Source organism: Eschrichtius robustus, chromosome 3, assembly GCF_028021215.1.
Source record: "Eschrichtius robustus isolate mEscRob2 chromosome 3, mEscRob2.pri, whole genome shotgun sequence".
Classification (NCBI taxonomy): domain Eukaryota; kingdom Metazoa; phylum Chordata; class Mammalia; order Artiodactyla; family Eschrichtiidae; genus Eschrichtius; species Eschrichtius robustus.
In genome coordinates this window covers 159,476,305-159,497,425 of record NC_090826.1, presented here as the reverse complement: position 1 = coordinate 159,497,425, position 21,121 = coordinate 159,476,305, and the positions used below count along the sequence as shown (strand labels likewise).

Below are 21,121 nucleotides of genomic sequence, written 5' to 3'. Positions count from 1 at the left end.
AACCACTTAGAAAAGACTTACTATTTACAAAATTCTCAAGAGCCACCAAAGACCACGAGCACAAAAAGGAAACAGGGCAGGCCTCGCCTCACTGTCATGGCTGGTGCTGATCACTGCAGGGCGGCCTTGCCCCCTGGACCATCACTGCACACACAGAAAGAAGTCTGTGTCTCCTGCATTGGTGAATGCATTGGTTAGAGGATACGTGTTATAGAGGATAGCAGGGCCTGCCCCCAAGGCTGCTCCCATCCTTGGGGGCTGCTGACCCCAAGCAGCCAAACATCTGGGAGGCATAGGTCATGTACACGAAACCATCCTCATCCTTGTAGTCCCTGTAGATCTCTGCCATGGTCACATTCATACTTCCGAAGCTCCTGTTGTTCACCAGCAAGTAAAAGGCTTCAGTGGCCCCTAGGACCATGCGGCTCCTGGGCTGGGGAAGAGGGTGTGTGTGGGAGGGGGGCAGGAAGGGAAAAAGTTAACCTGGAAGGGAATGACCCCTGATCCACAGCCTTTCTTACCTCTGTTTGGCTAGTGTCTGGCCATATCGACCCAAGATGCCCCCACCTCCCCACTCTAGCGCAGTCATCCTCAAACTTTAGATTGTTTTGATAGCAGAGCAAGCTGAATCTGTTGGTAATGGTTAGCCCTATCTAACCACCCTCCCACCATACATTAGAGGCACAGTCAGTACACCCCCAGTCTCAGCTAGGAGGGGCTAAATTTATGTTGTGGGTGGGAGAGGAAATAGTTTCACAACGTGGTTAACCAACATTGGATAATCCAAAGCCCTGCCACAAAGGGGAAAATATTTAGAGGTAAAATGCTGTCACTAGGCTTTTAAAATCCTGAAAACAGAGGGCTTTGGACCAGTTTCCAAAGATTACTTTGAAAAATTCTTAGAGAAATTTGAAGACAGAAATTAAAACACAGTACCACTAAAATGTTGAAGCAAAAGAAAATATAGCTGGTACATCAACATTGGGAGCTCTCACTTATTTTAGTGTTGTAGCAAGGTACTTGACATCTTTTTAAAATTGGTTACTCATGGGCTTCCCTGGTGGCACAGTGGTTGAGAATCTGCCTGCCGATGCTGGGGACGCGGGTTCGAGCCCTGGTCTGGGAAGATCCCACGTGCTGTGGAGCGGCTGGGCCCGTGAGCCACAATTACTGAGCCTGTGCGTCTGGAGCCTATGCTCCACAACAAGAGGGCCGTGATGGTGAGGGGCCCACGCACCGCGATGAAGAGTGGCCCCCACTTGCCACAACTAGAGAAAGCCCTCACACAGAAGCGGGGACCCAGCACAGCCATAAATAAATAAATAAATAAATAAATAAATAATTTAAAAAAAAATTGGTTACTCATGAGATCATCCTTTTTAAAGGCAGAGTTGAAGAGAAAATGTGAAGCACAAATCCTTCTCCTTGTCTCTCTGCCATATCCCATCTCTCATTGTTCCAAAAAGCCCAGGGCCACACAGCACACACCCCCATGAGCACTTTGTTACCTACCGGATGACACTGAGGAACTGGGTCATGGTCAGCTCCTGTGTGACTAGGAACTTGGTCTTGTCCAGTGACGGCAGGAGCATCTCCCTGGGGTAGCACTCCACTATCACCTGTCAAGAGTTTCGATCTTAATCTCTTCTGAAGAAACGGCCAAAGAATATGCCTCAGTTCTCTACATCTTAGGAACTTGGAATAGAGAGAAGGAGGTCATTGGCTGCGTTATTTTTTTTTTTATTTTGAATTTCATTTTATTTATTTTTTTATACAGCAGGTTCTTATTAGTCATCCATTTTATACACATCAATTTATACATGTCAATCCCAATCTCCCAATTCATCCCACCACCACCAACCCCCCCAACCCCGCCACTTTCCCCCCTTGGTGTCCATACGTTTGTTCTCTACATCTGTGTCTCTATTGCTGCCCGGCTAACCAGTTCATGTGTACCATTTTTCTGGTTCCACATATATGCGTTAATATATGATATTTGATTTTCTCTTTCTGACTTACTTCACTCTGTATGACAGTCTCTAGATACATCCAAGTCTCTACAAATGACCCAATTTCGTTCCTTTTATGGCTGTGTAATATTCCATTGTGTATATGTAACACATCATTTTTTTTAAACATCTTTATTGATGTATAATTGCTTTACAATGGTGTGTTAGTTTCTGATTTATAACAAAGTGAATCAGCTATACATATACATATATCCCCATATCTCCTCCCTCTTGCATCTCCCTCCCACCCTCCTGATCCCACCCCGCTAGGTGGTCACAAAGCACTGAGCTGATCTCCCTGTGCTATGCGGTTGCTTCTGACTAGCTATCTATTGTACATTTGGTAGTATATATAAGTCCATGCCACTCTCTCACTTCGTCCCAGCTTACCCTTCCCACTCCCCGTGTCCTCAAGTCCAATCTCTACACCTTCGTCTTTATTCCTGTCTTGCCCCTACGTTCTTCAGAACCATTTTTTTTTCTAGATTCCATATATATGTTAGCATACGGTATTTGATTTTCTCTTTCTGACTTACTTCACTCTGTATGACAGACTCTAGGTCCATCTACCTCACTACGAATAACTCAGTTTCATTTCTTTTTATGGCTGAGTAATATTCCATTGTATATAGGAGTCACATCCTCTTTATCCATTCATCTGTCGATGGACACTTAGATTGCTTCCATGTCTTAGTTATTGTAAATAGAGCTGCAGTGAACATGGAACTGCATGAACAACCAGTGAACTCTTTTTGAATTATGGTTTTCTCAGGGTATATGCCCAGTACTGGGATTGCTGGATCGGATGGTAGTTCTATTTTTAGTTTTTTAAGTAACCGCCATAATGTTCTCCGTAATGGCTGTATCAATTTACATTCCCACCAACAGTGCAAGCGGGTTCCATTATCTCCACACCCTCTCCAGCATTTATCGTTTGTAGATTTTCTGATGATGGCCATTCTGACTGGTGTGAAGTGATACCTCATTGTAGTTTTGATTTGCATTTCTCTAATGATTAGTGATGTTGAGCATCCGTTCATGTGTTTGTTGGCAATCTGTATACCTTCTTTGCAGAAATGTCTATTTAGGTCTTCTGCCCATTTTTGCATTGCATTGTTTGTTTTTTGATATTGAGCTGCATGAGCTGCCTGTAAATTTTGGAGATTAATCCTTTGTCAGTGGCTTCATTTGCAAATATATTCTCCCATTCTGAGGGTTGTCTTTTGGTCTTGTTTATGGTTTCCTTTGCTGTGCAAAAGCTTTTAAGTTTGATTAGGTCCCACTTGTTTATTTTTGTTTTTATTTCCATTTCTCTAGGAGGTGGGTCAAAAAGGATGTTGCTGTAATTTATGTCATAGAGTGTTCTGCCTATGTTTTCCTCTAAGAGTTTTATAATGTCTGGACTTACATTTAGGTCTTTAATCCATTTTGAGTTTACTTTTGTGTATGGTGTTAAGGAGTGTTCTAATTTCATGCTTTTACATGTAGCTATCCAGTTTTCCCAGCACCACTTATTGAAGAGACTGTCTTTTCTCCACTGTATATTCTTGCCTCCTTTATCACAAATAAGGTGACCATATGTGCGTGGGTTTATCTCTGGGTTCTCTATCCTGTTCCATTGATCTATATTTCTGTTTTTGTGTCAGTATCATACTTCTTGATTACTGTAGCTTTGTAGTATAGTCTGAAGTCAGGGAGCCTGATTCCTCCAGCTCCATTTTTCTTTCTCATGATTGCTTTGGCTGTTCGAGGTCTTTTGTGTTTCCATACAAATTCTGAATTTTTTTGTTCTACTTCTGTGAAAAAAGCCATTGGTAGTTTGATAGGGATTACACTGAATCTGTAGATTGCTTTGGGTAGTATAGTCATTTTCACAATGTTGATTCTTCCATTCCAAGAACATGGTATATCTCTCCATTTGTTTGTATCATCTTTAATTTCTTTCATCAGTGTTTTATAGTTTTCTGCATACAGGTCTTTTGTCTCCTTAGGTAGGTTCATCTCCTACAGAGATAAACCTAGGTTTTGTCTCCTAGGTATTTTATTCTTTTTGTTGCAATGGTAAATGGGAGTGTTTCCTTAATTTCTCTTTCAGATTTTTCATCATTAGTGTATAGGAATGCAAGAGACTTCTGTGCATTAATTTTGTATCCTGCAACTTTACCAAATTCATTGATTAGCTCTAGTAGTTTTCTGGTAGCATCTTTAGGATTCTCTATGTATAGTATCATGTCATCTGCAAACAGTGACAGTTTCACTTTTTCTGTTCCAATTTGTATTCCTTTTATTTCTTTTTCTTCTCTGATTGCTGTGGCTAGGACTTCCAAAACTATGTTGAATAATAGTGGTGAGAGTGGGCAACCTTGTCTTGCTTCTGGTCTTAGCGGAAATGGTTAAATTTCTCACCCTTGAGGATGGTGTTGGCTGTGGGTTTGTCATATATGGCCTTTATTACATTGAGGTAAGTTCCCTCTATGCCTATTTTCAGGAGGGTTTTTATAATAAATGGGTGTTGAATTTTGTCAAAAGCTTTTTCTGCATCTACTGAGATGATCATATGGTTTTTATCCTTCAATTTGATAATATGGTGTATCACATTGATCGATTTGCGTATATTGAAGAATCCTTGCATTCCTGGGATAAACCCCACTTGATCGTGTTGTATGATCCTTTTAATGTGCTGTTGGATTCTGTTTGCTAGTATTTTGTTGAGGATTCTTGCATCTATGTTCATCAGTGATATTGGCGTGTATGTTCTTTCTTTGTGACATTTTTGTCTGGTTTTGGTATCAGGGTGATGGTGGCCTCGTGTAATGAGTTTGGAGTGGTCTTCCCTCTGCTATATTTTGGAAGAGTTTGAGAAGGATAGGTGTTAGCTCTTCTCTAAATGTTTGATAGAATTCGCCTGTGAAGCCATCCTATCCTGGGCTTTTGTTTGTTGGAAGATTTTTAATCACAGTCTCAATCTCAGTACTTGTGATTGGTCTGTTTATATTTTCTATTTCTTCCTGGTTCAGTCTTGGAAGGTTGTGCTTTTCTAAGAATTTGTCCATTTCTTCCAGGTTGTTCATTTTATTGGTATATAGTTGCTTGTAGCAATCTCTCATGATCCTTTGTATTTTTTTTTTATATATACAGCAGGTTCTCATTAGTCATCAATTTTATACACATCAGTGTATACATGTCAATCCCAATCGCCCAATTCATCACAACACCACCCTCACCACCCACCCCCGGGGCTTTCCCCCTTTGGTGTCCATACATTTGTTCTCTACATCTGTGTCTCAATTTCTGCCCTGCAAACTGGTTCATCTGTACCATTTTTCTAGGTTCCACATATATGCGTTAATATATGATATCTGTTTTTCTCTTTCTGACTTACTTCACTGTATGACAGTCTCTAGATCCACCCACATCTCAACAAATGAACCAATTTCATTCCTTTTTATGGCTGAGTAATATCCCATTGTATATATGTACCACATCTTCTTTATCCATTCGTCTGTCGATGGGCATTAAAGTTGCTTCTATTACCTGGCTGTTGTAAATAGTGCTGCAATGAACATTGGGGTGCATGTGTCTTTTTGAATTATGGTTTTCTCTGGGTATATGCCCAGTAGCGGGATTGCTGGATCATATGGTAATTCTATTTTTAGTTTTTTAAGGAACCTCCATGCTGTTCTCCATAGTGGCTGTATCAATTTACATGCCCACCAACAGAGCAAGAGGGTTCCCTTTTCTCCACACTCTCTCCAGCATTTGTTGTTTGTAGATTTTCTGATGATGCCCACTCTAACTGGTGTGAGGTGATACCTCATTGTAGTTTTGATTTACATTTCTCTAATGATTAGTGATGTTGAGCAGCTTTTCACGTGCTTCTTGGCCATCTGTATGTCTTCTTTGGAGAAATATCTATTTAGGTCTTCTGCCCATTTTTGGATTGAGTTGTTTGTTTTTTTAATATTGAGCTGCATGAGATGTTTATATATTTTGGAGATTAATCCCTTGTCCATTGATGCATTTGCAAATATTTTCTCCCATTCTGAGGGTTGTCTTTTTGCCTTGTTTGTAGTTTCCTTTGCTTTGCAAAAGCTTTTAAGTTTCATTAGGTCCCATTTGTTTATTTTTGTCTTTATTTCCATTACTGTAGGAGGTGGATCAAAAAAGATCTTGCTGTGATTTATGTCAAAGAGTGTTCTTTCTATGTTTTCCTCTAAGAGTTTTATAGAGTCCGGTCTTACATTTAGGTCTCTAATCCATTTTGAGTTTATTTTTATGTATGGCATTAGGGATTGTTCTAATTTCATTCTTTTACATGTAGCTGTCCAGTTTTCCCAGCACCACTTATTGAAGAGGCTATCTTTTCTCCATTGTATATGCTTGCCTCCTTTGTCATAGATTAGTTGACCGTAGGTGCATAGGTTTATCTCTGGGCTTTCTATTTTGTTCCATTGATCTATGTTTCTGTTTTTGTGCCAGTACCATATTGTCTTGGTTACTGTAGCTTTGTAGCTACAGTAGAGTAGAGTCTGAAGTCAGGGAGTCTGATTCCTCCAGCTCCGTTTTTTTCCCTCAAGACTGCTTTGGCTATTCGGGGTCTTTTGTGTCTCCATAAAAATTTTAAGATTTTTTGTTCTAGTTATGTAAAAAATGTCATTGGTAATTTGATAGGGATTGCACTGGATCTGTAGATTGCTTTGGGTAGTATAGCCATTTTCACAATATTGATTCTTCCAATTCAAGAATGTCAGTCGCTGTTAGACTGAGGAACAAGTCCTGAGAGCAGGTGAGGGGATTAAGAAGAGATGGGGTCAGGAGGGTGGTGTATAAGCACACACACCTTTATTTCCCATCAAAACTCTTTTTATAGATTGCAATAGGCAATACATGTTTTTGTTAAAATCACAAGACAGAATCATCTGACAGTATTTCCTTAATGTTGAAGTTATAGTACAAAACATTCTGCGAACCAGAATATTAACATGCGTGAGAACAGACTGTGATTACCAAAATATGCCAAAGACAAACTATAGTTAGAGAAACCGCAAGCAACCTCACGGGCCAAGACTCATATCTTCTCTAATAACTCTTTCAGGTCCCGTCAGGAATTAAGCAGGACTTTGCCATGCTTTAAGCTGCAAGGACTGTGTCAGCTTGCAGCTGGTTCCCGACACAAGAACATGGTATGTCTCTCCGTCTGTTGGTATCATCTTTAAATTCTTTCATCAGTGTCTTATAGTTTTCTGCATACAGGTTTTTTGTCTCCTTAGGTAGGTTTATTCCTAGGTGTTTTATTCTTTTTGTTGCAATGGTAAATGGGAGTTTTTCCTTAATTTCGCTTTCAGATTTTTCATCATTAGTGTATAGGAATGCAAGAGACTTCTGTGCATTAATTTTGTATCCTGCAACTTTACCAAATTCATTGATTAGCTCTGGTAGTTTTCTGGTGGCATCTTTAGGATTCTCTATGTATAGTATCATGTCATCTGCAAACAGTGACAGTTTCACTTTTTCTGTTCCAATTTGTATTCCTTTTATTTCTTTTTCTTCTCTGATTGCTGTGGCTAGGACTTCCAAAACTATGTGGAATACTAGTGGTGAGAGTGGACATCCTTGTCTTCTTCCTGATCTTAGAGGAAATGTTTTCAGTTTTTCTCCATTGAGAATGATGTTTGCTGTTGGTTTGTCGTATATGGCCTTTAGTATGTTGAGGTAGGTTCCCTCTATGCCCACTTTCTGGAGAGTTTTTTATCATAAATGGGTATTGACTTTTGTCAGAAGCGTTTTCTGCATCTACTGAGATGATCATATGGATTTTATTCTTCAATTTGTTAATATGGTGTATCACATTGATTGATTTGCATATATTGAAGAATCCTTGCATCCCTGGGATAAATCCCACTTGATCATGGTGTATGATCCTTTTAATGTGTTGTTGGATTCTGTTGGCTAGTATTTTGTTGAGGATTTTTGCATCTATATTCATCAATGATATTGGTCTGTAATTTTCTTTTTTGTAGTACCTTTGTCTGGTTTTGGTATCAAGGTGATGGTGGCCTCATAGAATGAGTTTGGGAGTGTTCCTTCCTCTGTAATTTTGTGGAAGAGTTTGAGAAGGATGGGTGTTAGCTCTTCTCTAAATGTTTGATAGAATTCATCTGTGAAGCCATCTGGTCCTGGACTTTTGTTTGTTGGAAGATTTTTAATCACAGTTTCAATTTCATTAATTGTGATTGGTCTGTTCATATTATCTATTTCTTCCTGGTTCAGTCCTGGAAGGTTATACCTTTCTAAGAATTTGTCCATTTCTTCCAGGTTGTCCATTTTATTGGCATAGAGATGCATGTAGTAGTCTCTTAGGATGCCTTGTAGTTCTGCAGTGTCTGTGGTAACTTCATTTTCATTTCTAATTTTATTGATTTGAGTCCTCTCTCTTCTTCTTGATGAGTCTGGCTAATGGTTTATCAATTTTGTTTATCTTCTCAAAGAACCAGTTTTTAGTTTTATTGATCTTTGCTATTGTTTTCTTTGTTTCTATTTATTTCTGCTCTGATCTTTATGATTTCTTTCCTTCTGCTAACTTTGGGTTTTGTTTGTTTTTATTTCTCTAGTTCCTTTAGGTGTAAGGTTAGATTGTTTATTTGAGATTTTTCTTGTTTCTTGAGGTAGGCTTGTATAGCTGTAAACTTCCTTCTTAGAACTGCTTTTGCTGCATCCCATAGGTTTTGGATCATCGTGTTTTCATTGTCATTTGTCTCTAGCTATTTTTTTATTTCCTTTTTGATTTCTTCAGTGATCTCTTGGTTATTTAGTTATGTATTGTTTAGCCTCCATATCTTTGTGTTCTTTACGTTTTTTTCCCTGTAATTCATTTCTAATCTCACAGCATTGTGGTCAGAAAAGATGCTTGATATGATTTCAATTTTCTTAAATTTACTGAGGCTTGACTTGTGACCCAAGATGTGTTCTATCCTGTAGAATGTTCCGTGAGCACTTGAGAAGAAAGTGTAATCGGCTGTTTTTGGATGGAATCTCCTATAAATATCAATTAAATCTATCTGGTCTATTGTGTCATTTAAAGATTCTGTTTCCTTATTTATTTTCATTTTGGATGATCTGTCCATTGGTGTAAGTGAGCTGTTAAAGTCCCCCACTCTCACTGTGTTACTGTTGATTTCCTCTCTTATAGTTGTTAGCATTTGTCTAATGTATTGAGGTGCTCCTATGTTGGGTGCATATATATTTATAATTGTTATATCTTCTTCTTGGATTGATCCCTTGATCATTATGTAGTGTCCTTCCTTGTCTCTTGTAACAGTCTTTATTTTAAAGTCTATTTTATCTGATATGAGTATTGCTACTCCAGCTTTCTTTTGATTACCATTTGCATGTAATATCTTTTTCCATCTCATCACTTTCAGTCTGTATGTGTCCCTAGGTCTGAAGTGGGTGTCTTGTAGACAGCATATATAAAGGTCCTGTTTTTGTATCCATTCAACAAGCCCATGTCTTTTGGTTGGAGCATTTAATCCATTCACGTTTAAGGTAATTATCGATATGTATGTTCCTATTACCATTTTCTTAATTGTTTTGGGTTTGTTTTTGTAGGTCCTTTTCTTCTCTTGTGTTTCATACTTAGAGAAGTTCCTTTAGCATTTGTTGTAGAGCTGGTTTGGTGGTGCTGAATTCACTTAGCTTTTGCTGGTCTGTAAAGCTTTTGATTTCTCCATCGAATCTGAATGAGATCCTTGCTGGGTAGAGTAATCTTGGTTGTAGTTTCTTCCCGTTCATTGCATTAAGTATATCATGCCACTCCCTTCTGGCTTGTAGAGTTTCTGCTGAGAAATCAGCTGTTACCCTTATGGAAGTTCCCTTGTATGTTGTCATTTTTCCCTTGCTGCTTTTAATATTTTTTCTTTGTATTTAATTTTTGATAGTTTGATTAATATGTGTCTTGGTGTGTTTCTCCTTGGATTTATCCTATATGCGCTCTCTGCGCTTCCTGGACTTGATTGACTCTTTCCTTTCCCATATTAGGGAAGTTTTCAACTATAATCTCTTCAAATATTTTCTCTGTCCCTTTCTTTTTCTCTTCTTCTACTGGGACCCTTATAATTAGAAAGTTGGTTTGTTTAATGTTGTCCCAGAGGTCTCTGAGACTGTCCTCAATCCTTTTCATTTTTTTTCTTTATTCTGCTAGGCAGCAGTTATTTCCACTATTTTATCTTTCAGGTCACTTATCCATTCTTCTGCCTCATTTATTCTGCTATTGATTCCTTCTAGAGAATTTTTAATTTCATTTATTGTGTTGTTCATTATTTTTTTTTGCTGTTTAGTTCTTCTAGGTCCTTGTTAAACATTTCTTGTATTTTCTCCATTCTATTTCCAAGATTTTGGATCATCTTTACTATCATTACTCTGAATTCGTTTTCAGGTAGACTGCCTATTTCCTCTCCATTTGTTTGGTCTGCTGGGTTTTACCTTGCTCCTTCATCTCCTGTGTGTTTCTCTTTCTTCTCACTTTGCTTAACTTACTCTGTTTCACGTATCTTTTTCGCAGGCTGCAGGTTCGTAGTTACCATTGTTTTTGCTGTACGCCCCTAGTGTTTAAGGTTGGTTCAGTGGGTTGTGTAGGCTTCCTGGTGGAGGGGACTAGTGCCTGTGTTGGGTAAGGCTGGATCTTGTCTTTCTGGTGGGCAGGATGGCGTCCAGTGGTGTGTATTGGGGTGTCTGTGATCTTATTATGATTTTGGGCAGCCTTTCTTCTAATGGAAGGGGTTGTGTTCCTGTCTTGCTAGCTGTTTGGCATAGGGTGTCCAGCACTGTAGCTTGCTGGTCATTGAGTGGAACTAGGTCTTACCATTGAGATGGAGATCTCTGGGAGAGCTTTCGCCATTTGATATTACTTAGAGCCAGGAAGTCTCTGCTGGACCAATGTCCTGAACTAGGCTCTCCCACCTCAGAGGCACAGGCCTGACACCCAGCCAGAGCACCAAGACCTTGTCAGCCACACAGCTCAGAAGAAAAGGGAGAAAAAGAGAAAGAAAGACAGAAAAATAATAAAGTAAAAATAGTTATTAAAATAAAAACAAAAAATAATTATTAAAAAAATTTTAAAGTAATAAATAAGAGAAAGAAAGAAGAGAGCAACCAAACAAAAAGACAAATCCACCGAGGAGACCTTCAAGATGGCGGAGGAGCAAGACGTGGAGATCACCTTTCTCCCTACAAATACATCAGAAATACACCTACATGTGGAACAACTCCTACAGAACACCTATTAAATGCTGGCAGAAGACCTCAGACTTCCCCAAAGGCAAGAAACTCCCCATGTACCTGGGTAGGGCAAAAGAAAAAAGTAAAACCAGAGGAAAAACAATAGGGAGAGGACCTGAACCTCTGAGAGGGAGCTGTGAAGGAGAACAAGTTTCCACACACTAGGAAGCCCCTTCACTGGCGGAGACAGGGGGTGGTGGGGTGGAAGTTTCAGAGCCATGGAGGAGAGCGCAGCAACAGTGGTGCAGAGGGCAGAGCAGAGAGATTCCCGCACAGAGGATCACTGCCGATCAGCACTTACTAGCCCAAGAGGTTTGTCTGCTCACCCGCCAGGGTATGTGGGGGCTGGGAGCTGAATCTCGGGCTTTGGAGGTCAGATCCAAGGGAGAGGACTGGGGTTGGCTGTGTGAACACAGCCTGAAGGGGGATAGTGAGCCACAGCTAACCGGGAGGGAGTCCAGAAAAAAGTCTGGAACTGCCTAAGAGGCAAGAGACCATTGTTTTGGGGTGCACGAGGAGAGGGGATTCAGAGCACTGCCTAAATGAGTTCCAGAGATGGGTGCGAGCCACGGCTATCAGTGTGGACACCAGCGAAGGGCATTAGATGCTAAGGTTGCTTCTGCAGCCACCAAGAAGCCTATGTGCAAGCACAGGTCACTATCCACACCTCCCCTCCTGGGAGCCTGTGCAGCCTGCCACTGCCAGAGGCCCGTGATCCAGGGACAACTTCCCCAGGAAAACACATGGCGTGCCTCAGGCTGTTCCAATGTCATGTTGGTCTCTGCCGCCTCAGGCTTGCCCCGCATTCTGCACCCCTCCCTCCCCCCGGCCTGAGTGTGCCAGAGCCCCCTAATCAGCTGCTACTTTAACCCCGTACTGTCTGAAGAAGGAACAGACGCCCTCAGGTGACCTGCATGCAGAGGCAGGGCCATATCCAAAGCTGAACCCCAGGAGCTGTGCAAACAAATAAGAGAAAGAGAAATTTCTCCCAGCAGCCTCAGGATCAGTAGATTAAATCTCCACAATGAACTTGATGTACGCAGCATCTCTGGAATACCTGAATATACAATGAATCTTCCCAAAATGGAGTCAGTGGACTTTGGGAAAAACTGTAGACTTAGGGTTTGCTTTCTGTATCTAATTTGTTTCTGGTTTTATGTTTATCTTAGCTTAGTATTTAGAGTTTATTATTATTGATAGATTTGTTTATTGATTTGGTTGTTCTCCCCATTTTTTATATATAGATACATATATATTTTCTTTTTGTGTGTGTGAGTGTGTATATGTATGCTTCTTTGTGTGATTTTGTCTATATAGCTTTGCTTTTACCACTTGTCCTAGGGTTCTGTCTGTCCGAATTTTTTTTTTTTTTAATATAGTGTTTAGTGCTTGATATCGTTGGTGGTTTTCTTTCTGGTTTGGTTGCTCTCTTCTTTCTTTCTGTCTAAAAAAGTTTTTTATATTTCTTATTTTAATAACTTCATTTTACGTTATTTTAGTTTTTGCTTTCCTTCTTTCTTTTTTTGTCCCTTTTCTTCTGAGCTGGGTGGCTGACAGGGTCTTCATGCTCCAGCCTGGTGTCAGGCTTGTGCCTCTGAGGTGGGAGAGCCGAGTTCAGGACATTTGTCCAGCAGAGTCCTCCCAACTCCATGTAATATCAAATGGCGAAAGCTCACCCAGAGACCGCCATCTCAATGCTAAGCCCCAATACCACTCAATGACCAGCAAGTTACAGTGCTGGAAATCCTATGCCAAAAAACTAGAAAGACAGGAATACAACCCCATCCATTAGCAGAGAGGCTGCGTAAAATCATCCTACGTTCACAGACACCCCAAAACACACCGCTGGATGTGGCCCAGCCCACCAGAAAGACAGGACCCAGCCCCACCTACCAGAACACAGTCACCACTCCCCTCCACCAGGAAGCCTACACGACCCACTGAATCAACCTTAGCCACTAGGGGCAGACACCAAAAACAATGCAAACTACGAACTGTAGCCTGTGAAAAGGAGACCCCAAATACAGTAAGTTAAGCAAAATGAGAAGACAGAGAAACATACAGCAGATGAAGGACCAAGGTAAAAACGCACCAGACCAAACAAAAGAAGAGGAAATAGGCAGTCAACCTGAAAAAGAATTCAAAGTAATGATAGTAAACATGATTCAAAATCTTGGAAATAGAATGGAGAAAATACAAAAAAAGTTTAACAGGGACATAGAAGAACTAAAGAGCAAACAAATAACGATGTACAACACAATAAATGAAATTAAAAATTCTCTAGAAGGAATCAATAGCAGAATAACTGAGGCAGAAGAATGGATAAGTGACCTGGACGAAAAAATATTGGAAATAACTACCGCAGAGCAGAACAAAGAATAAAGAATGAAAAGAATTGAGGACCGTCTCAGAGACCTCTGGGACAACATTAAATGCACCATCATTCGAATTATAAGGGTCCCAGAAGAAGAGAAAAAGAAAGGGACTGAGAAGATATTTGAAGAGATTATAGTTGCAAACTTCCCTAATATGGGAAAGGAAAGAGTCAATCAAGTCCAGGAAGTGCAGAGAGTCCCATACAGGATAAATCCAAGGAGAAACACATCAAGACACATATTAATCAAATTATGAAAAATTAAATACAATGAAAAACTATTAAAACCAGCAAGTGAAAAACAAGAAATAACATACAAGGGAATCCCCATAAGGTTAACAACTGATTTTTCAGTGAAACTCTGCAAGCCAGAAGGGAGTGGCAGGACATATTTTAAGTGATGAAAGGGGAGAAACTACAACCAAGCAAGGATCTCATTCAGATTTGATGGAGAAATTAACACCTTTACAGACAAGCAAAAGATAAGAAAATTTTGCACCACCAAACCAGCATTACAACAAAATCTAAAGGAACTTCTCTAGGCAGGAAACACGAGAGAAGGAAAAGACCCACAATAACAAACCCAAAACAATTAAGAAAATGGTAATAGGAACATACATATCGATAATTACCTTAAATGTAAATGGATTAAATGCTCCAACCAAAAGACATAGACTGGTTGAATGGATACAAAAACAAGACCCATATATATGCTGCCTACAAGAGACCCAGTTTAGACCTAGGGACACATACAGACTGAAAGTGAGGGGATGGAAGAAGATATTCCATGCAAATGGAAATCAAAAGAAAGCTGGAGTAGCAATTCTCCTATCAGACAAAATAGACTTTAAAATAAAGACTATTACAAGAGACAAAGAAGGATGCTGCATAATGTTCAAGAGATCAATCCACGAAGAAGATAAAACAATTGTAAATATTAATGCACCCAACATAGGAGCACCTCAATACATAAGGCAAATGCTAACAGCCATATAAGGGGAAATCGACAGTAACACAATCATAGTAGGGGACTTTAACACTCCACTTTCACCAATGGACAGATCATCCAAAATGAAAATAAATAAAGAAACGCAAGCTTTAAATGACACATTAAACTAGATGGATTTAATTGATATTTATAGGACATTCCATCCAAAAACAACAGGATACACTTTCTTCTCCAGTGATCATGGAACATTCTCCAGAATAGATCATATCTTGTTGATCACAAATCAACCTTTGGTAAATTTAAGAAAATTGAAACCATATCAAGTATCTTTTCCGACAAGAGTGCTATGAGACTAGATATCAATTACAGGAAAAAAATCTGTAAGAAATACAAATACATGGAGGCTAAAGAATACACTATTGAATAACCAAGAGACCACTGAAGAAATCAAAGAGGAAATCAAAAAATACCTAGAAACAAATGACAATGAAAACACAACAACCCAATACATATAGGATGCAGCAAAAGCAGTTCTAAGAGGGAAGTTTATAGCAATACAATCCTACCTCAAGAAACAAGAAACACCTCAAATAAACAACCTAACCTTACACCTAAAGCAATTAGAGAAAGAAGAACAAAAAAAAACCCAAAGTTAGCAGAAGGAAAGAAACCATGAAGATCAGATCAGAAATAAATGAAAAAGAAATGAAGGAAAAAATAGCTAAGATCAATAACACTAAAAGCTGGTTCTTTGAGAAGATAAACAAAATTGATAAACCATTAGCCAGACTCATCAAGAATAAAAGGGAGAAGACTCAAATCAATAGAATTAGAAATGAAAAAGGAGAAGTAACAACTGACACTGAAGAAATCCAAAGATCATGAGAGATTACTACAAGCAACTATATGTCAATAGAATGGACAACCTGGAAGAAATGGACAAATTCTTAGAAAAGTACAACCTTCTGAGACTGAACCAGGCAGAAATAGAAAATATAAACAGACCAATCAGAAGCACTGAAATTGAGACTGTGATTAAAAATCTTCCAACAAACAAAAGCCCATGACCAGATGACTTCATAGGCGAATTCTATCAAACATAAAGAAGTGCTAACACTTATCTTTCTCAAACTCTTCCAAAATATAGCAGAGGGAGGACCACCCCCAAACTCATTCTACGAGGCCACCATCACCGTGATACCAAAACCAGACAAAGATGTCACGAAGAAAGAAAACTACAGGCTAATATCACTGATGAACATAGATGCAAAAATCCTCAACAAATTACTAGCAAACAGAATCCAACAGCACATTAAAGGGATCATACATCATGATCAACTGGGGTTTATCCCAGGAATGTAAGGATTCTTCAATATATGTAAATCAATCAATGTGATACACTATATTAACAAATTGAAGGATAAAAACCATGTGATCATTTCAATAGATGCAGAAAAAGCTTTTGACAAAATTCAACACCCATTTATGATAAAAACCCTCCAGAATGTAGGCATAGAGGGAACTTACCTCAACATAATAAAGGTCATATATGACAAACCCACAGCCAACATCATTCTCAATGGGGAAAAACTGAAACCATTTCCTCTAAGATCAGGGAGAAGACAAGGTTGTGCATTCTCACCACTATTATTCAACATAGTTTTGGAAGTTTTAGCCACAGCAACCAGAGAAGAAAAAGAAATAAAAGGAATCCAAATCGGAAAAGAAGTAAAGCTGTCACTGTTTGCAGATGAAATGAGAACCCTAAAGATGCTACCAGAAAACTACTAGAGCTAATCAATGAACTTGTTAACGTAGTAGGATACAAAATTAATGCACAGAAATCTCTTGCATTCTTATACACTAATGATGAAAAATCTGAAAGAGAAATTAAAGAAACACTCCCATTTACCACTGCAACAAAAAGAGTAAAATACCTAGGAATAAACCTACCTAAGGAGACAAAAGAATTGTATGAAGAAAACTATAAAACACTGATGAAAGAAATTAAAGATGATACCAACTGATGGAGAGATATACCATGTTCTTGGATTGGATTAATCAACATTGTGAAAATGACTCTACTACCCAAAGCAATCTACAGATTCAATGCAATTCCTATCAAACTACCAAAGGCATTTTTCAGAGAACTTGAACAAAATATTTCACAATTTGTAGGGAAACACGAAAGACCCCAAAAAGCCATAGCAATCTTGAGAAAGAAAAACGGAGCTGGAGGAATCAGGCTTCTGGACTTCAGACTATACTACAAAGCTACAGTAATCAAGACAGTAAGGTACTGGCACAAAAACAGAAATATAGATCAATGGAACAGGATAGAAAGCCTAGAGATAAACCTGTGCACATATGGTCACCTTATTTTTGATAAAGGAGGCAAGAATATACAGTGGAGAAAAGGCTCTTCAATAAGTGGTGCTGGGAAAATTGGACAGCTACAAGTAAAAGAATGAAATTAGAACACTCCCTAACACCATACACAAAAATAAACTCAAAGTGGATTAGAGACCTGAATGTCAAGGCCAGACACTATAAAACTCGTAGAGGAAAACATAGGCAGAACACTCTATGACATAAATCATAGCAAGATCCTTTTTGACCCACCTTCTAGAAAAATGGAAATAAAAACAAAAATAAACAAATGGGACCTAATCAAACTTAAAAGCTTTTGCACAGCAAAGGAGACCATAAACAAGGCTAAAAGACAATCCTCAGAATGGGAAAATATATTTGCAAATGAAGCCACTGACAAAGGATTAATCTCCAAAATTTACAAGCAGCTCATGCAGCTCAATATCAAAAAAAAAAAAAACAAACAACACAATCCAAAAGTGGGCAGAAGACATGAATAGACATTTCTCCAAAGAAGATATACAGATTGCCAACAAACACATGAAAAGATGCTCAACATCATTAATCAATAGAGAAATGCAAATCAAAACTATAATGAGATACTGCACACCAGTTAGAATGTCATCATCAGAAAATCTACAAACAACAAATGCTGGAGAAGGTGTGGAGAAAAGGGAAGCCTCTTGCACTGTTGGTGAGAATGTAAATTGATCAGCCACTATGTATAACAGTATGGAGTTTCCTTAAAAAGCTAAAAATAGAAATACCATACGACCCAGCAATCCCACTACTGGGCATGTGCTCTGAGAAAACCATAATTTTTTTTTTTAAACTTTGGGTTTATTTATTTATTTATTTGTTTGTTTGTTTGTTTGTTTGTTTATTTTTGGCTGTGTTGGGTCTTCGTTTCTGTGCGAGGGCTTTCTCTAGTTGCGGCAAGTGGGGGCCACTCTTCATCGCGGTGCGTGGGCCTCTTATTATCGCGGCCTCTCTTGTTGTGGAGCACAGGCTCCAGACACGCAGGCTCAGTAATTATGGCTCACGGGCCCAGTTGCTCCGCGGCATGCGGGATCTTCCCAGACCAGGGCTCGAACCCGTGTCCCCTGCATTGGCAGGCAGATTCCCAACCACTGCGCCACCAGGGAAGCCCGAAAACCATAATTTTAAAGAGTCATGTACCACAATGTTCACCGCAGCTCTATTTACAATAGCCAGGACATGGAAGCAACCTCAGTGTTCATTGATAGATGAATGGATAAAGAAGATGTGGCACATATATACAATGGAATATTACTCAGCCATAAAAAGAAACAAAAATGAGTTATTTGTAGTGAGGTGGATGGACCTAGAGTCTGTCATACAGAGTGAAGTAAGTCAGAAAGAGAAAAACAAATACCGTATGCTAACACATATATATAGAATCTAAAAAATAAATAAATAAATAAATAATTTTCTGAAGATCCTAGGGACTGGACAGGAATAAAGACACAGACGTAGAGAATGGACTTGAGGATATAGGGAGGGGGATGGGTAAGCTGGGAGAAAGTGAGAGAGTGGCATGGACATATATACACTACCAAATGTAAAATTGATAGCTAGTGGGAAGCAGCCACATAGCACAGGGAGATCAGCTCGGTGCTTTTTGACTACCTAGAGGGGTGGGAGGGAGGGAGATGCAAAAGGGAAGGGATATGGGGCTATATGTATATGTATAGCTGAGTCACTTTGTTATAAAGCAGAAACTAACACACCATTGTAAAGCAATTATACTCCAATAAAGACGTTTAGAAAACAAAAAACAAAAAACAAATCCACCAATGATAACAAGCACTAAAAACTATACTAAAAGAAACAAAAAACAAAAAACAGACAGACAGCATCCTAGGACAAATGGTGAAAGCAAAGCTATACACACAAAACCACACAAAGAAGCATACACATAATCACAAAAAGAGAAAAGGAAAAAATATATATCGTTGCCCCCAAAGTCCACCTCCTCAATTTTCAGATGATTCATTGTCTATTCAGGTGTTCCAGTGATGCTGGGTACATCAAGTTGATTGTGGAGATTTAATCCACTGCTCCTGAGGCTGCTGGGAGAAATTTCCCTTTCTCTTCTTTGTTCGCACAGCTGCTGGGGTTCAGCTTTGGATTTGGCCCTGCCTCTGCGTGTAGGTCACCTGAGGGCATCTGTTCTTTCTTCAGACAGGACGGGATTAAAGTAGCAGCTGATTAGGGGGCTCTGGCTCACTCAGGCCGGGGGGTGGGAGGGGTACAGAATGCGGGGCGAGCCTGCAGTGGCAGAGGCCGGCCTGACATTGCAATAGCCTGAGGTGCACTGTGTGTTCTCCCGGGGAAGTTGTCCCTGGATCACGGGACCCTGGCAGTGGCGGGCTGCACAGGCTCCTGGGTTGTGAGGTGTGGAGAGTGACCTGTGCTTGCAAACAGGCTTCTTGGTGGCTGCAGCAGCAGCCTTAGCGTTTCATGCCCGTCTCTGGGGTCTGCACTGATAGCGGTGGCTCACGCCTGTCTCTGGAGCTCATTTAGGCGGTGCTCTGAATCCCCTCTCCTCACGCACCCCGAAACAATGGTCTCTTGCTTCTTAGGCAGTTCCAGACTTTTTCCCGGACACCCTCCTGGCTAGCTGTGGTGCACTAGCCCCCTTCAGGCTGTGTTCACACTGCCAACCCCAGTCCTCTCCCTGGGATCTGACTTATGAAGCCTGAGCCTCAGCTCCAGTCCCTACCCGCCCCGGCGGGTGAGCAGAGAAGCCTCTTGGGCTGGTGAGTGCTGGTCGGCACCGATCCTCTGTGCGGGAATCTCTCCGCTTTGCCCTCCGCACCCCTGTGGCTGCGCTCTCCTCCGTGGCTCTGAAGCTTCCCCCCTCCGCCACCCACAGTCTCTGCCCGCGAAGGGGCTTCCTAGTGTGTGGAAACCTTTCCTCCTTCACAGCTCCCTCCCACTGGTGCAGGTCCCGTCCCTATTCTTTTGTCTCTGTTTTTTCTTTTTTCTTTTGCCCTACCCAGGTATGTGGGGAGTTTCTTGCCTTTTGGGAAGTCTGAGGTCTTCTGCCAGCATTCAGTAGGTGTTCTGTAGGAGTTGTTCCACATGTGGATGTATTTCTGATGTATTTGTGGGGAGGAAGGTGATCTCCACGTCTTACAATTCTGCCATCTTGAAGGTCTCTCCCTGGGTTTTGTTTTCTCAAAGAACAGGATATCACAGGTGTCCCCTGAGGAGTTCAATGTCTTACCGGGATCTTGCCAGGGAACTTCACTTGGATTCCAGCAACTTCCTCTCTTCTGGTTGCTGTGAACATTTAAGATTAAATGAACACATCAGCATGTAACAGAAGTCTGTATCTTCTTCTCTCCCTGTCTCAAGGGCCAAAACCCAGCTATTCTGAGAACTTTACCTAAGCTCTTTCTCTGCTTGAAAGGTCTGAGGCTTGGGCTTTTCTGTGGAGTCTGCATTTTGCTCAACAGCTGTGTCTGTGTGTGATTAAAAAAACAAAAAATCTCACAACCAGGACCTAACTCATTCTTCCAGCTGCTTCCAAACTGCCTGCAGGATCCCAAAGGAGGCTTTTATGTAGGGCTGTGTGACATCAGCCTTCTCCAACCCTCCCTTTCCCCATTCCCCCTCCCTGGGCAGGAGCAGGTCAGTTCTGAGAATGGAAATGGAACAGCCACCTTCTTCTGGTTAAAGAAAGTCACTTCGCTCACTGCCATTTAAAAATTTGTCTTTGCTAAAGAAATTAAGATTTACGATGTAGAGCATTGGTCCTCAATATAAATGGTCCTGTGAGCTAAGGAGTTATGGATAGAAACAGTCTTGTGTGAGGACATTTTATTACTATAGTAATGAAGCAAGCTGAAGATCAATTCATCTTACCCTGAAATATGCTGCTATTTTATTTTTAAAATTAATTAATTAATTAATTAATTTTTATGTCTGTGTTGGGTCTTCATTTCTGTGCAAGGGCTTTCTCCAGCCGCAGCAAGCGGGGGCCACTCTTCATCGCGGTGCGCGGGCCTCTCACTATCGCGGCCTCTCTTGTTGCAGAGCACAGGCTCCAGATGCGCAGGCTCAGTAGTTGTGGCTCACGGGCCTAGTTGTTCCGCGGCATGTGGGATCTTCCCA

At 40.3% G+C, this 21,121-nt stretch overlaps 1 protein-coding gene across 1 annotated transcript; it reads right to left on the bottom strand.

Annotated features, from left to right (window-relative positions):
• Positions 1-208: 208 nt before the first annotated feature.
• On the bottom strand, positions 209-20,451 carry MAP1LC3C (microtubule associated protein 1 light chain 3 gamma). Its single transcript, XM_068538499.1, has 4 exons — positions 20,394-20,451; positions 20,232-20,287; positions 1,513-1,619; positions 209-428 (listed from the first exon to the last, which is right to left on the bottom strand). The coding sequence occupies exons 1-4, from the start codon at positions 20,449-20,451 to the stop codon at positions 209-211; spliced, it is 441 nt and encodes a 146-aa protein (XP_068394600.1).
• Positions 20,452-21,121: the final 670 nt, after the last annotated feature.